Source organism: Camarhynchus parvulus, chromosome 7 (genome assembly GCF_901933205.1).
Source record: "Camarhynchus parvulus chromosome 7, STF_HiC, whole genome shotgun sequence".
NCBI classification, from domain to species: Eukaryota; Metazoa; Chordata; class Aves; order Passeriformes; family Thraupidae; genus Camarhynchus; species Camarhynchus parvulus.
Genome location: NC_044577.1, coordinates 19,103,017 through 19,116,918, shown reverse-complemented (window position 1 = coordinate 19,116,918; position 13,902 = coordinate 19,103,017). Strand labels below are relative to the sequence as shown.

General features: G+C 35.7%; 1 protein-coding gene across 2 annotated transcripts in view; it reads right to left on the bottom strand.

Moving 5' to 3' along the window:
• The window catches only part of STK39 (serine/threonine kinase 39), a 74,924-nt gene that overhangs the window by 2,617 nt on the left and 58,405 nt on the right, over window positions 1-13,902 (bottom strand). For both annotated transcript variants that reach the window (XM_030952364.1, XM_030952363.1), the window contains exons 15-16: window positions 13,651-13,719; window positions 1,908-1,972 (exon numbers count right to left, since the gene is read on the bottom strand). In XM_030952364.1, the coding sequence (XP_030808224.1) occupies window positions 1,908-1,972; window positions 13,651-13,719 (134 nt within the window). The remainder of the gene's footprint in view (window positions 1-1,907; window positions 1,973-13,650; window positions 13,720-13,902) is intronic.

Here is a 13,902-nt window from a genome sequence, read left to right as displayed (position 1 = left end):
TTATTCCACAGAAGCAGCAAGTTAAAGGTCTGAGATCATCACTCCTGGTTACTATTCAGATATCTGACTCAGTAATGCATACAAAGATATGAGAACTCTCTCAATAGGCAACAATTCATGTAGCAACTTCACTATACAATGCAGAAATAAGCAGAAGTAGAACATATATTGAATTAATCCAAGGAGAAAAATAAATTAGAATACTTCTTGTTATGGTCTTTCCCTGTGAAAATAGGAACTAGTGCAGGAAACTTAGGTCAAAAGTATGAGGAAGAAACTAAGGTTAAAAATTAACCTCCAGAATTCCTATCTATCCAGTGGAACTTACCTACAGCAGGGACAAAGACATTGATTTTGGATTGTCTACAAATACTGAGTATGGTAAGAAGCAAGATGATATCAGCATTCACTTACTGGAATCTGAAATTCTATGTGACATAAACCACAGCAATAAATCCAACTGAATCACCAAAAAAAATAGAAAAAATATCCCAACCTAAATTTTCAAGTGGATTTATTTTCAACATACATAACCTGGATACCATGGGATATTACATTTTGGAATCACAAGTCTCTATTTTAAGTGTGGGAATGAGAAACCCGGGCTTCTCAGAGCCTCTGGAGTATCTGTTACCTAATGCTCTTGGTGAGATGTCATTTACTACACAATAAAGCCAAGTCAGATGTTTAGACAGCAAGAGCACAGATCAGCTGCAAAAATAAAAGCAGTAGTTTTTAAGCTATATTTATAGCAAAGGCCAGAGAAAAAAATGAGTTTGAGTTGAGTGTCTTTATTCCCCTATCCCAACCCCTTCTCACAAGGAATGTGGGAGTTCAGGGGATTTCACTGGATTGAAGAGGAAAAATGAGTTCAAATGAGTCAGCTAAAACTCCTCAGATCTGTATAAAGAATGACATGGGAAGAAGAATCTTGAATTAATACATCATCATCAATTAGGTCTAAAAATGGCTCTCCACAGCAGCTGCTTTTATAAACAGAGCTGTGATTCTGGAGACCTGCTTATCTAACAGACATTCAGTCTAGTCTCTCATGTGACTGAGTCACTATCAGCAAAAGGTGCTCAAAGCTAATTGGTATTTACATAACTAATAATTCAGTAGTCTTAGGTATATACAATTTTCAACTTCATTTTAACAATAAATAAAAACAAACACAGCACATCAATTCTGGCTCAAGATTTTGCAATTTAAATTTTTTAATATTAAATTAAATCTATCACACTACAATTGATATTGACCAAAATTAAGGACCCATGGTCCAGTGTACAAAATGCAGCACAGAAAGAAGTCCCAAGCCCCAACCCAGGGTCTGATGACATACATACAGAAGACAAAAAGAGGTAGAGAAGCAGAAACAACAATAAAATACAGTGGGAGAAAGACCAACACGCAGGGGTGGATGGTCAACTGAAAGAAGGTTGAAAAGAACTAAGGAGAAGTAAGCAGTGGAGAAGGTGACCTGTGTGCAAGAAAAATGGGGGCAGGTGTTTGAACAAATGGGATTGGAACAATATGTCCATCAACAGAGGACACTTCAGCCAGGGTAGAGCTCAGGGGGTGGGGGTGAAGGAGTGTAAACCTAGCTATTGCAGTTTCCTCTGCTTTACTTGTTTCTTCAATTCTTCCCAGGGGTTTTCTTACTGCAGCTTCTCACCTAAACCTCAGGCTGCCTCAGAACTCATGTGACTGAACCTCCTTCCCCATGCAGTTATGGCACTGTCCTGTCAAAACGGGGTTTCAGCTTTTTCTCTAATACATGGAAATTTCAGTCACTTTATATGGCAACACATTTATTCAACAAAGTATCTGTAACTGAGATAGAATCCAGATTCTTATGTGAATATTTTGATAATTTGTTTGTTTCTTCCATTGATGCTTTTACTTACCAACTTAAAAGTCAATGTTTTCAAGGCCTTGGGATCATCTACTATCTTCTGTAAGTTAGCAGCAACTGTAAAAAAAAGTCAAAAAACATGATTTACAGAAAATTGCATTCAACTTGACATCAACACTTTTGTTGAATCTTCTACTTAATTCTACACATATATGGGTCTGTAAATTACCACTTGAATCATTTAATCCCTCTCTAGCAGTTGTTTCAGAGGACAATTGGGCTGCCATAAATCCTACTTCCGTTCTTTCAGGGTCACTGATACTTTGTGACTATGTGAACTGATTCAGTTGCATGTTTCTGCATGATTCATATTGCATGTCTTTAGGAAGGGCAGCCTTTCATTTAATGTCAGCCTGCTGTGGAACAGCTAAGGCAAGTCAGTGTGCTGCTGGGCTATTCCCCCAGGAGCAAACCTTCCAGCTGCCCTTAGGCAGTTACTGGCAAAGGTATTATTAGTGCTTTTGCAAACAGCAGCCCATGATCAGCAAGTTTTTAATGAACTGGCATACAGTTGGCTAAGGGGCATCAGGGATGTATTGCGTCTTTAAAAACCCTAACCCCACTCCTGGATTGTTTCTTTACCAGGGAACAGATTAAAAATTTCCGAGTAAAAATAGAAAAATTGGATTTTTAATATATGTAAATAGTTAATGTTAATTACTTCGTTGTTGTTACTTAAACACTGTATCAGAAATGAGTGGTATTTTAGATGGTTATCATTCCTCAAGAAAGCGGAGAACAATGCTCAGGCAAAGGCTATGGGACACAGTTTTATTTATTCACTTGTTTTTACTTTTAATATGAACTCAAGTCAGAGACTTTTACATATTAAGTATGCTTTATTTTTGTTTTTCTGATGGACCATAGCTACAGTGGGACATGTGTAATCAAATAGAAGATTAGGAGGATTTAAGGGCAAAATGTCACATATTTTCAGGCTATGCTTGAAAATGAGAAAAGCAGACCTAAAAAGAGTCCACAGTATTAGGATACAAGTTTACATTAAGAATAGTCACACCTGCAGTTTTCTTCAGAGAGATCTTTTCAATTTTAATCGTACATATTCAGCATTTTTAAGTACAACTAGCATTTCACCTCTGACTTTGGTACTGTGTTTTACATTTTCTGGCCTTTACAGAAAGGCAATAGAAATCACTCAGCCAAAATAATGTCATTAATCACAGTCAATCAAGCCACCATGAATGCAAATCCTCTCAAAAGCCTCCTCTTTCTGCAATTTCTGAAAGCATATATAATTATCATCAACTAAGAGCCAAGTAAGTATTTGCACATACTTATCTAGCAAAACCATACCATCCTGCTGGTATCTTTTTCATTTTTCTAACTACTTGCTTTTGTTTCACTAGGTCTGGCCCTTATTTAGACCACAAGGGCAAAAATTAGAGGCACCTGTCTGAATTTGGACACTTAAAGTCAGTATTTCAGGAAACTTTAAAATATGGTTCATTACCTTCAGGGATGAGACAATCATTACTCTTTTCACCTTACTGCAAGCTCAACCTTCTAGGACCTCAGTAACTACATAGCATTGGATGTGTCCCTCTGCACCTAAACTGTTTAAAATCTGGGTTCAAGTGGTAACTGAAGTCCTTTGGAGCCTGATGAAGTCACCTAAGAAAAACAACCCATAGACTGCAGGTGTCCATGGCATCCCTAGTTTGCTAGATTCCAGTGGAAACAGAGCCTCTAGCACAGGCAGGAGAAGCCATCCAAGCAGGTGAAAGTCCTTCCTGAATGCCTGCAGTCCCTTCCAGTTATTTCTCCAGAAGGTCTGGGGATCCCATAAAGTGAAGACATGCTCAGAATTATAAATACAACAACATACTCTACAGTTGAATACTCATCCAACTTTAAATGCAATTAAAGATATCATTTGCAGTAAATATAACTGACTTACCACTCCTGTAAATATATTTCTGAAAATTTAGGATTATTACTAAACCTACACAGGTTGGACCACTAAGTATGCAAATTTCCCCCAAAGACACCAAAAAAATTCATGCCAGGCATACCCTCGTGACAGTAAAGAATGCTTTCACTTACAAGCAGTTGCTGTTACTGTTCAACCCTATACAGAATTAATTGTCACTTTAGGCAAGTAAAAAAACCCAATTATTTTTAAGTGGAACTATTAGGCTTTATAGATTAAAATCTCCTCCAGCTACTGGATTTAGGCTCTTCTCATTCAGGAAAATTATTTACAAGGCCAAGACTCACTAACCCTCCTAGTACAGTTCACGTGCAAAGTTCTAATTTGGCTTAAATACAACAAATTATACTAAAGTTTCTAAATGCTCAGTTTCTAAATTAACTCAATCACATCTGCAAACTATAGTGAGGAAAATAACCATCCCATTCTCACCACCTTTCCCCACCCCACAGTCCCAACAATTCTTGTGTTGCAAGTTGGTGAACAAAATCAATTTAATACAGTAACACTCACCCTAAAGTGAAAAGGAGTTTCATACTAGGACTTTCTAGAGAGGCAGGAATTGTTTTCTCTACTGGTACTTAGATTATTTGGAAAAGTGAAGAGCATTGTAAAATACATGTCTCTTTACACCTTATCTCTAAGTTAAGTATACTGTAGTTCCTATTGACAAAGCCATTTTTCTTTGAAATAATCTGAAGTCATGCCTTGGATGCTGTACTTGTGAAATTCATAGATTAGCCCCTGCAAGCAGCACTAATTGATAATTAAACTCCTGTTGGGAATTCACTGTTTCTACAAGACCTGGATATCCTATACTCTTTTTATTTTGCAGAATGTTTTCTCAATATGTTGTGGCCGTGCACAGAAGAAGGAACATGAACAAAAAAAAATTAAGTGGTGATGGAAAAATCTTTGCCAGCAGTAACCTCAGGTAAATAGAGTATACTTCAAATCATGCCTTGGAGTAAAAGTTCTCTTTAGACATTAGCAGCAGTTAGGACAAGAGGCTTTTTGTTGTTTACAACAATAAATGAGGTCCTGTTAACTTTCTTCAGAAGGCTTCTGAAGGACATGTAATCAACCTACACACCACAAATCATTCCAGGTTCTTTTGCAGGTTTTGCTCAGTGACAAATGGTTGTGCCACTCTGACAAAATAAGAGTCTGCACTTGCAGAACATGCAATAGGAGAAAAGGTCAAACCCAGCATATAAATATACAGAACACAGGGTGTTAATTGCAGATGGAATAAATTTTAAAAACCCATATAACTAGAGGCTTTTGCATGTATATAATACAAATTACTTACTCTTTGTTATATTACAATTTTGGCCAACAACATAAATTACAATTTTTAAATGAGTGATTGGTATGAAGTAACAGAACAAAAAAAGGCCCCCTTCAAGATCTTATAAATACAAGATAATAACAAAACTTTGGGCAGTCTCAAACAGCTGTTTTTCTTCTGTGATGTGACAAAGTGCTCTCTCTCTGGTTACTTAAAATTCTTAACACGGCGTGAAACTTAACCCTAATGGCATCTGAAGAGGGAAAACTTCTGGAAAAGTTAAAATTAATGAGACAGTAAATAAAGCTATATGAAGTACAGTTAAACTATTTCCAGTACAATGCCCACCCAGCCAACTAAGCCAGAGCCATCTGGCATAAACACAGACACAAGCAGAATCTAAAGCTTGAGATGATATTTCTGGGGTGCTCTCAAAAGAATAATGATTCATCTGCTTTTCCATTTTGCAAAGAATGGATGGGTAACCTCGGAAATAGCTCATGAACTCATGCTTAGGTTCAAGAGTTTGCAAAGCTAGTGCATATTGTAATCCTGAAATTCAGATATGAGGAAAGGGAAGTATTATTCAGGCACAAAATTACTGTCACCAAAAAAAGAGAAAAATTATAACCTTGGAGAAAATGAAAAATATTTTTAATAAGTTAGAAGTGAAATATTTTTTATGTAGTCTAAAACTCAGTCCATAAAAAATAGCTACCTTCAACTGCTCCCTACTTCATCAACAGTACGGCTGTTAGAGAAGACAAGCTCAAACCTCCACAGATTTATTGGCTTTCCTGCTGATTGTTTCAAATATTACCTCTTCCCCAACAGTAGGCAGTTATTTTACCATTTTCATCTGATACATGGAGCTCACCATAATTAAATGCCTTGGGAGTCTGCTGGTTTGAGGATTAATGCTGTGTTCTCCTGTATAGGTCTTAGGACACAGGGTGCTTGAGTAGCAGGGAATACTTTTAAGTGGAATTATCACTCCTAAAAATTCAGCTACAGGCAGGGTTTTGCTCCAAAGGGCTGAATTTATTATGCATGCTCTTGAGGCCATTTCACATATTGCAAGATGTTCATTGCAATCTATGCACTCATTTATATTTCATACTACACAGTGGTTTTCATGCATTTGCAAGTTCAGAATGAAGTCAAAACTAAGTTTTAAAACCTAGATAGTACTGTATTATAGTATATTATACAAACAATGAAAACAATCAGTTTTTAGAGCTTTTGGTAACAATTCCTCCAGATCTCTATCTTGTTATTATCTAAGAGTTCACCAACTGTCTGCCTTGAAAGATTAAACGGCTCTTCAAAGGGAGATCAAAAAGGTCACTTAAGTGTAATGTGATTCCATTAGTTCAACCATTCAGGATGCTATGAAAAAATCCCTTCAGTTGCTCAGTAGCAAGGAAAATGCTAAAGCATTTGAAGATCTGTGGCAGCTAACCAGCAAGTGTTTATTGCTAAAGGACTGCAAGGACCTAGACATGATTCTTGTAAGTAAGAAATAAGAGAAAACAGAAAGATCAACAGCAAACTTGGCTTCTCCTCTGAGAAAGCTACTGGACACTGATATGGCAGAAGCATTAAAAACATTTAGAAATGTATTATTTATGAAGAGTGTGTCATTAGGAATTTATCAAAGAGAGATTAAGGCTCACAAATTTGTCTGAATTCTCAAAGTGCGTTGCTGAATCAGTAGATATAGATAAAAGACAGTGGAAATTATCTCCATTTCAACTTTTGATACTATGATAATTTCTTACACCTTGATTTGCAGCTTGACCATCAGAAAACACAGCTTAAAGAGGGCAGGTACAGGACAAGAGAAGGCCAAAGCAGTTCTGCTTTGAAAGGAACACAGAGACTGGAAATGGTCTCCTACAGCATCCCTGTGAACAGGGATCCTAGTGAACAACTTCTACCTGCATTTTTCACAATTTAAAACAATTATTAACACCACTTGAAATCTGTGGTTCATATGAGTTCTGAGCCCCAATACGGTATTAATTTCTTATTCCATACAGACATCCTAGGTTTAGGCTGGTTCATGTAATTTTCGACATTAAGGATATTAAACAGCATTTGGCACCAGGCCATTTTGTTCCAAAAGAAAAAAAAAAGAAAAAAAAAGAGAGAGGCTTGGTTGGGACCAAAGCTTTAACAACTAACCAATTACCCTAGGTTATTCAAATGAATGGCAGAGACATCGGGGGGATATTCCTGATTGACTTCTACCCACAAATAAAGACTTTCAATATTTACCCTTGCTCAAACTGAAAAAAAAAAAATCTCAACACATGTACAAAATAATAGCAGACTTGAATGTCTTCATATTAAGTGAATTAAGATCAATTAACATGGAGTATTGATATCCAGGGGTCACAGGCAAAAACTGGAAAACTGAGGCTTGGTAAAGTAATATAGAAGTTGTAATTTTCCTTTAGGTAACCAATGGAAAAATTCGCACCCAACAGAAGCAGTATATTTTATAAAACAGGAGTACTGTATCCAAATAGAAAGTGACATAAGTTAGTGCTAGAAATCCACCTATATCAATTTTAATAACACATTATTAGCTCCAGAATTCTCAATTACTTAGTATGGCTATCTGATTCCAAGGAAACATTTTATATTCTACAGTCTGTGAGAAGAGGAAAAAAAAAGAAAAAGACCATAACTGTGACAATTGGTTTTATTGATAATTTAAAATATTAATTGTAGAACTGGGAAATTGTAGCTTTTCCCAGAAACTTATAAAAAATGAGAGTTGATATTTCAAATTGATTTTTCTTCCCCCAAAGGATGTGAAAAATGCTTAGAATAACCACTGCATATTTAAAACAAACTAAAAGGATAAGTAAACAAAGTAAAAGGATATTCTACTTTCCTCTCTAAAAGGATAAATGGAATATATTTGGGTAATTAAATACCTATGTATTTCAGACCTTGATTCTTCATGTGCCTAATGGAGTAGATTATTTAGGAAGGTGAGGGATGAGTATATACATATTTCATCACTTCCCCTTCATTTTGAGGATCCTGAGCATTATAGACCTCAGTCTATTCTCAAATGAACATTTATAATAAAAATTTAGACCTGCTGCCCAACACTGCTATTAGGGCTATTTAACAAGCCTGAGATATTACTGTGAATTGTTCTCTTAAATTCTCTATACAAAGGAATGAGAGTACTAGGTTGAAAAAATCATTTCCCTATGACTGAATGTAGAAATTAAGTGCTAGTTTTCAGACACAGGTTTTGGCAGCAGTCAAGCAATCATCAAGATAGTAAAGACAGCTCTAACAAGAATCTTCATCACACTGGATTAGATCTGAAATATAGGTCTATGCAGAAATAAGGCAGGTCATATTCTGCTATGCATATTATTACTTTGCAATCTCCTTTCCCTATCAGGTCTTCACAAGTCCTCCTGTCCCAAGTTCAGCTATGAATTATAGATAATGTTCTGACAAAACTATTAAGAAGATGAAATAGCAGCCAGGCTACTTCAATACCTTGTATCTGAAACTTGAAACAAGAAGAATACATTTAGAAAAGACTCCCTGATGTGCTGAAGTTCTGAAATAGGATACATCTAGTTTGAAGAAACTCAATAAATCCTTATTTTGACATACTAGCCCCTGGCATACAAGTGAATGCCAAGGAAATAAAGAACAGCAAGTAAATTACTATTGAAAACAGGAACATTACATACATTGGTGCTTTTGCAATTTCTGATTCAAATTCACAATTGTTTTTGTTTTGTTTTCTTCTTAACTAGAAAGGAAAGTCATTAAAACTTTGATTTAAATCTATGAGGAGCAGAGAGTTTATCACTTACTGTATCAGGCAAAACTCAAACTAATCCCACTAATAACCACATGGATTAATTCCTCATTTGCACATTTAAGTAGGAACCGGCGGACTGCAGGTTGAAAAAAGGAACTTTCTTTGAAGGCAGTTGTCAATTCTACCTTTTTTTTTCTTTAAAATAACTAATAATTATTAGTTATTTTATCATGGCTGTAAGACAGGGACATTCACTATGACACATGAACACACATTTGTATGTGTGAAGAATAATTTGCACACTTGGAGAATTTCTTATATCACATATTTATAGTTCTGCTATAAACCACAGCAACAGCGATTATTCACCTAACACAAGGTTTTTTGCACCTTGAACTTTTACATTTTCACCACACTGAAAATTCATCACGGTGGAACTTCCGTAAAACCTGCCAGCTTCACACAATACACTTCCTCCAGCGCACCTTTTACATCCAACATAGGAAGTCTAAAATAACTTAGGTGCAATTAGACACAAAAATTCATTAGCTGCAGGTGCACCTCAAGCTTCCAGAACTCCTGGCAGTCTCATCATTATGAGTCACCCTTCAGTGCATTAGCTCTAAATGAGCCAGATGTGTTGAAATATTTAAGTCCTTGTTAAAGTCCCCAGGGATTTTAGAGATATTCTTCCACTTGTAATGTATTTGCGTATCTTGCTAAAGAGATACTGAGTTATGTACACATGTTGAAGGCACACAGGTTTCTACAAAATGCCTGAAAATAGAGTCAGGCTTTCATTAAATCTATATGTTTTCTTTCTGAATAATATATTAAAAGTAAACACAAAGTATTTAGTCTATCTAATTTAGTTGAAATTAATTTGTAAGAATCTATAAAGGCATTTTCTCATTAGAAAGTTTATGAGTAAACTGAGCTTTGGAATAAATAAAACTGTGATACATTTAATCAAAATTCAGTTATTTAACTCAGTTTGAACCATAAGTAAAACAAACAATTTCTAAAAAATTTCCTAAATATTACAAAAATCACTGCACCTCAAAATATCACTGATATTAAATGACAAACCTAAGGGGACTTCAAATGGCAGTGCAGTTCCAGTTAGCCACCCATACTGCTCTTTGAGCACAAAAATGTATGCAGTGTCTTCCACTCATACAGCTCTATCCCATTTCCTAACTGCAGTAAGAGGAGCTGGAATTAGTTAAACAAAAGTCATCACTTCATTCAGTTTCAAAGATGACTACTCTAAAAAGACAAAGTAAAACAAGGTATAAACAAATGCAGAGCAAAATTTAGGAAAGCAAAAGGATATTTACTGTGTAAGTCCATGGCTTTTCTAGGAATGTGGATTATCAGTGCCACCATAAGCTAACTGTACAAACTGCACATTTCTTGATGGCATGGACATCAAGGCTTTTATTTATTCAGTATTCAGGAAGGGAAGGGGGTGGTGGTTATGTATATACTGCAATTTAGTAATTGTAAATACACCTTCAGGTTCTGAAATTTAAGCAAGGACTCCAGAAAATTAACTGTAGTCTAGGACTTCATTGTAATTATATGCATATTGTATATACCAGTGGAGTAGGACTGTAACTATCAACTGTTGATATGATTTGAGTTTTCCTTATGGTATCAAAAATATAATGAAGCATTACCTGATGAACATTTACCAGCTAATATACATGCATTGCATGCAGAGACACATTATCTCAAAAGGAATTTTGAAAATATTCCAGATCTGATTTAACATAGATATTTCTGCATAAAAACACCTCATCAGCAAGATACCACTGGCTCCAAGGCTCATTCCCCTCTGCAAACACAAACTCTAGTCTGCTTTTAAACAAATCTCTATGCTGATTCCCATGGTCTAGGGACGTTCTGTGAAACAATGCTAAAGGAAAAGAAACCAGCCAATCAGAGCCAAACCCAAATATCAAGCTGGGATTTTTCCTTTTCTGCAGAAGAGGTAGCTGAACTTCACGTACATCAGAAAGGAAATCTTCCTGGGAACCCTGTGTTAAGTGAAGCCAATCCAGCAAGATTCAAAAGTTGAAGCTAGTTGATGCTTCGAAGCAAATTCCAGAGAACTTAAGGTGTCAGCTTTTAAATTCCACTCACTAACAACTTCAGCTCACACATGCCATGGCCATACTTCCACAACAGCACTTGCTGACTCGTATTTAAATGTCTTTTCAGAAGATCAGCTATTATGCCAATAAATTGTTGAGTTCAACATAAAAACAGGTATTTTCACCTTCCTCTTTTGTCCATGTCTCTACATGTTTTAACATCCATGAGAAGAATCTACAGGAACAACTTTCATGAGACTATCTCAGAACCTTATTTTCATTCAGGTTACAGAGGCTGAATTTCTGCCTGCTTCAGCTAAAAAATGAAAGGTAATTTATCACCTGCTTTCAATCTGGAAACTAAGGGAATCAATTCTTCTGGTAAAGAAGGTTAACCCAGCTCTTCTATACTATTCCCTTCTTCCTATATAGGAAGATTTTAAACCTTTTGAGTGAACAAGATGCTAATGTAATTTTACACAGAAAATTAGCTTTGTAAGCAGATTTACATTTTAAACACCATCTGCTCTCATATATGACCTCTGGCTTTAAACTAAAACACTTCTTAAGATTGCACTGTTACAGTGAAATATTCTAACAAAGTGCAAATTTAATTTTTTACCTAATTAAAAGCAAAATCACATTTTGCAGAAATCTTCCTTCAGTAAAATATGAAATCTGAAGTAATTTTCTAGGAAGGTAACAATGTCCAAACATATTTGAAAATTTCACAGGTGAAGCAGACACAAGATTATAACACAAATTCACTCAAGAATTTCTGCCTATGGTGCTTGAGGAAAGTTACATCATAAAAAACCCACCATATAAACTAAATAGAGATTAATATAAACTAAAAATAAATTACTGAAATTAAATACAGCTGATTCATTTCATTACATACCAGAAATTTTATTTCCTTAGATTTTTTTAGTACACAATAAAAGATAAAACATGAAAGTACAGAAGGAACCATCATAATCCTAAAAATCAAAGTCTGATGCAATTCAAAACAGGGACTAAGCAAGGAAGTAAACTGTTATCACTAGACAGTGTCTCTAACCAAGCCTGATAGGGAAAATCTTGTTTAAATATTTGTGCTTCTTCAAGGACCAAAATGCTATCACTGTGGGATGGGAATTTATCACATGAGGGACATCTATTTTCATTTGCTTTTCCCCCATCATGCCCCTTGCAAGATGATAACAAATCCCATTCATGCTGCCATTTTCACAGAAGTACTGACACTTTGCATTGAAATAGAATTTCGCAGCAAAGAGAAAATGAAGAAGGGAAAAGATTTCTCACTGGGTCCCAGCAGGACTTGTGCTGCAGCATCACCAGCTGTGGCTCAGAGTGCCACCTGACTGCCCAGGCAGTCAAAAAACAATTCTTTTGTTATCCAGAAAAAAAAGCCTTTTTTTCTAAATGAAAATTCTGCCAGAAATATTATCAGCAGTATGGTAATGACATTTTTCATACTGGATGTTTAAATGACAACAAACCAAGGCCAAGCAACTCCTCTTCCTGAACCCTTAAAATAACTGTGCAGTAGAAGTGACTTTAGGAGTGCCTACAGCTTGTATCATCTGCAAGCCTCTCCAAAATACCTTTTCTTCAGAAATAAAGGTAAAAGATCAGATAAGAATTTTAGTTCTTAGATAAGCTAGAATTAATCTGTATTCTGATCATCAAAAAGCAAAAAGTACTTTTTTTTTGCTTCTCTCAGAAGGAATTTAACTACAAATGCAGTGAGAATGTATTTTAGATAATCTTCCAGGCAAGTAATGAACTTCTGGAGAGTGTAAAACACTCTCCATACCACTGAGGAGTTTGGTAAGGAAATCTTAACCTACTGATAAGAATTTGTTTTTGACCACAACACAAAAATTGACTTGGTTGTACTCCTCAATTCAGTTCTCCCTCATCTAGCATATACTATCCCCCTCTGATTTTGGTGACTATACATCTGCTGGTCTTGAGCATCCAGAAGAAAGGAAGAAGATGCAGAGAAATAAGCACTTCCAAATTAATCATCTTTATGAAGCACTGAATTTCAAGTAAAAAAAAAACAAACATTACTAAGCTGGAATAGAAAAATAGAGAAGCATCTTTCAGCCATCAGAAAACATTTCTGATTACCTTTTTTTTTTACCACAGAAATAACATCACTAGATGCAATTTCCATAGGTCCTGAACACTGCCTTGCTCCTCCTTCTATGAACCCAAACTGAAGACTAACTTCAGAGTTGCCAAAGCACACTCTGCAATATCCTACTGACATATCATTTTATTGTTACACAAAAAAATGAAGTTATCACAAAAATGCTCAATCATAGACTTGTCAATAATCCTTCAGGATAAATATATTATATCACCCCTCTCAAACCACTGAAGAGATCTGACTTCCAAAAGCAATTCTTGGACTGGTATCAAAATTGCCTTGTTGATTGAACTATGCATACATGAAAGCAAAATTAGGGACAAAAAAAGATTTTCTGAAAAGCAGCATCAGAGAAAACATTTTTTCACATCCATTTAACACAAACTTGTCACAAGAGCATAATTGCAAACAAAAATGTAATTTACCTATAACTACATCATGGCCATCAACCAGGCCTGCAGAGAACAGCTCCTGAGAAACGCCATCTGCTGTGTCTGTCCAAAAGGTGAAAGGAATAAGTGTGAGAGTCCAGAAAAACAACAAAAAGTATCAGTCATCCAGTGCACTTCAACAAAAAATATATTTTCATTCCAAAACACCCAGGGAGGCAGGATTGAATTCAAAATTATCTTTAATTAGGAAGAAAAAAAGATAATTATCTTATCAGCCTCTGCACA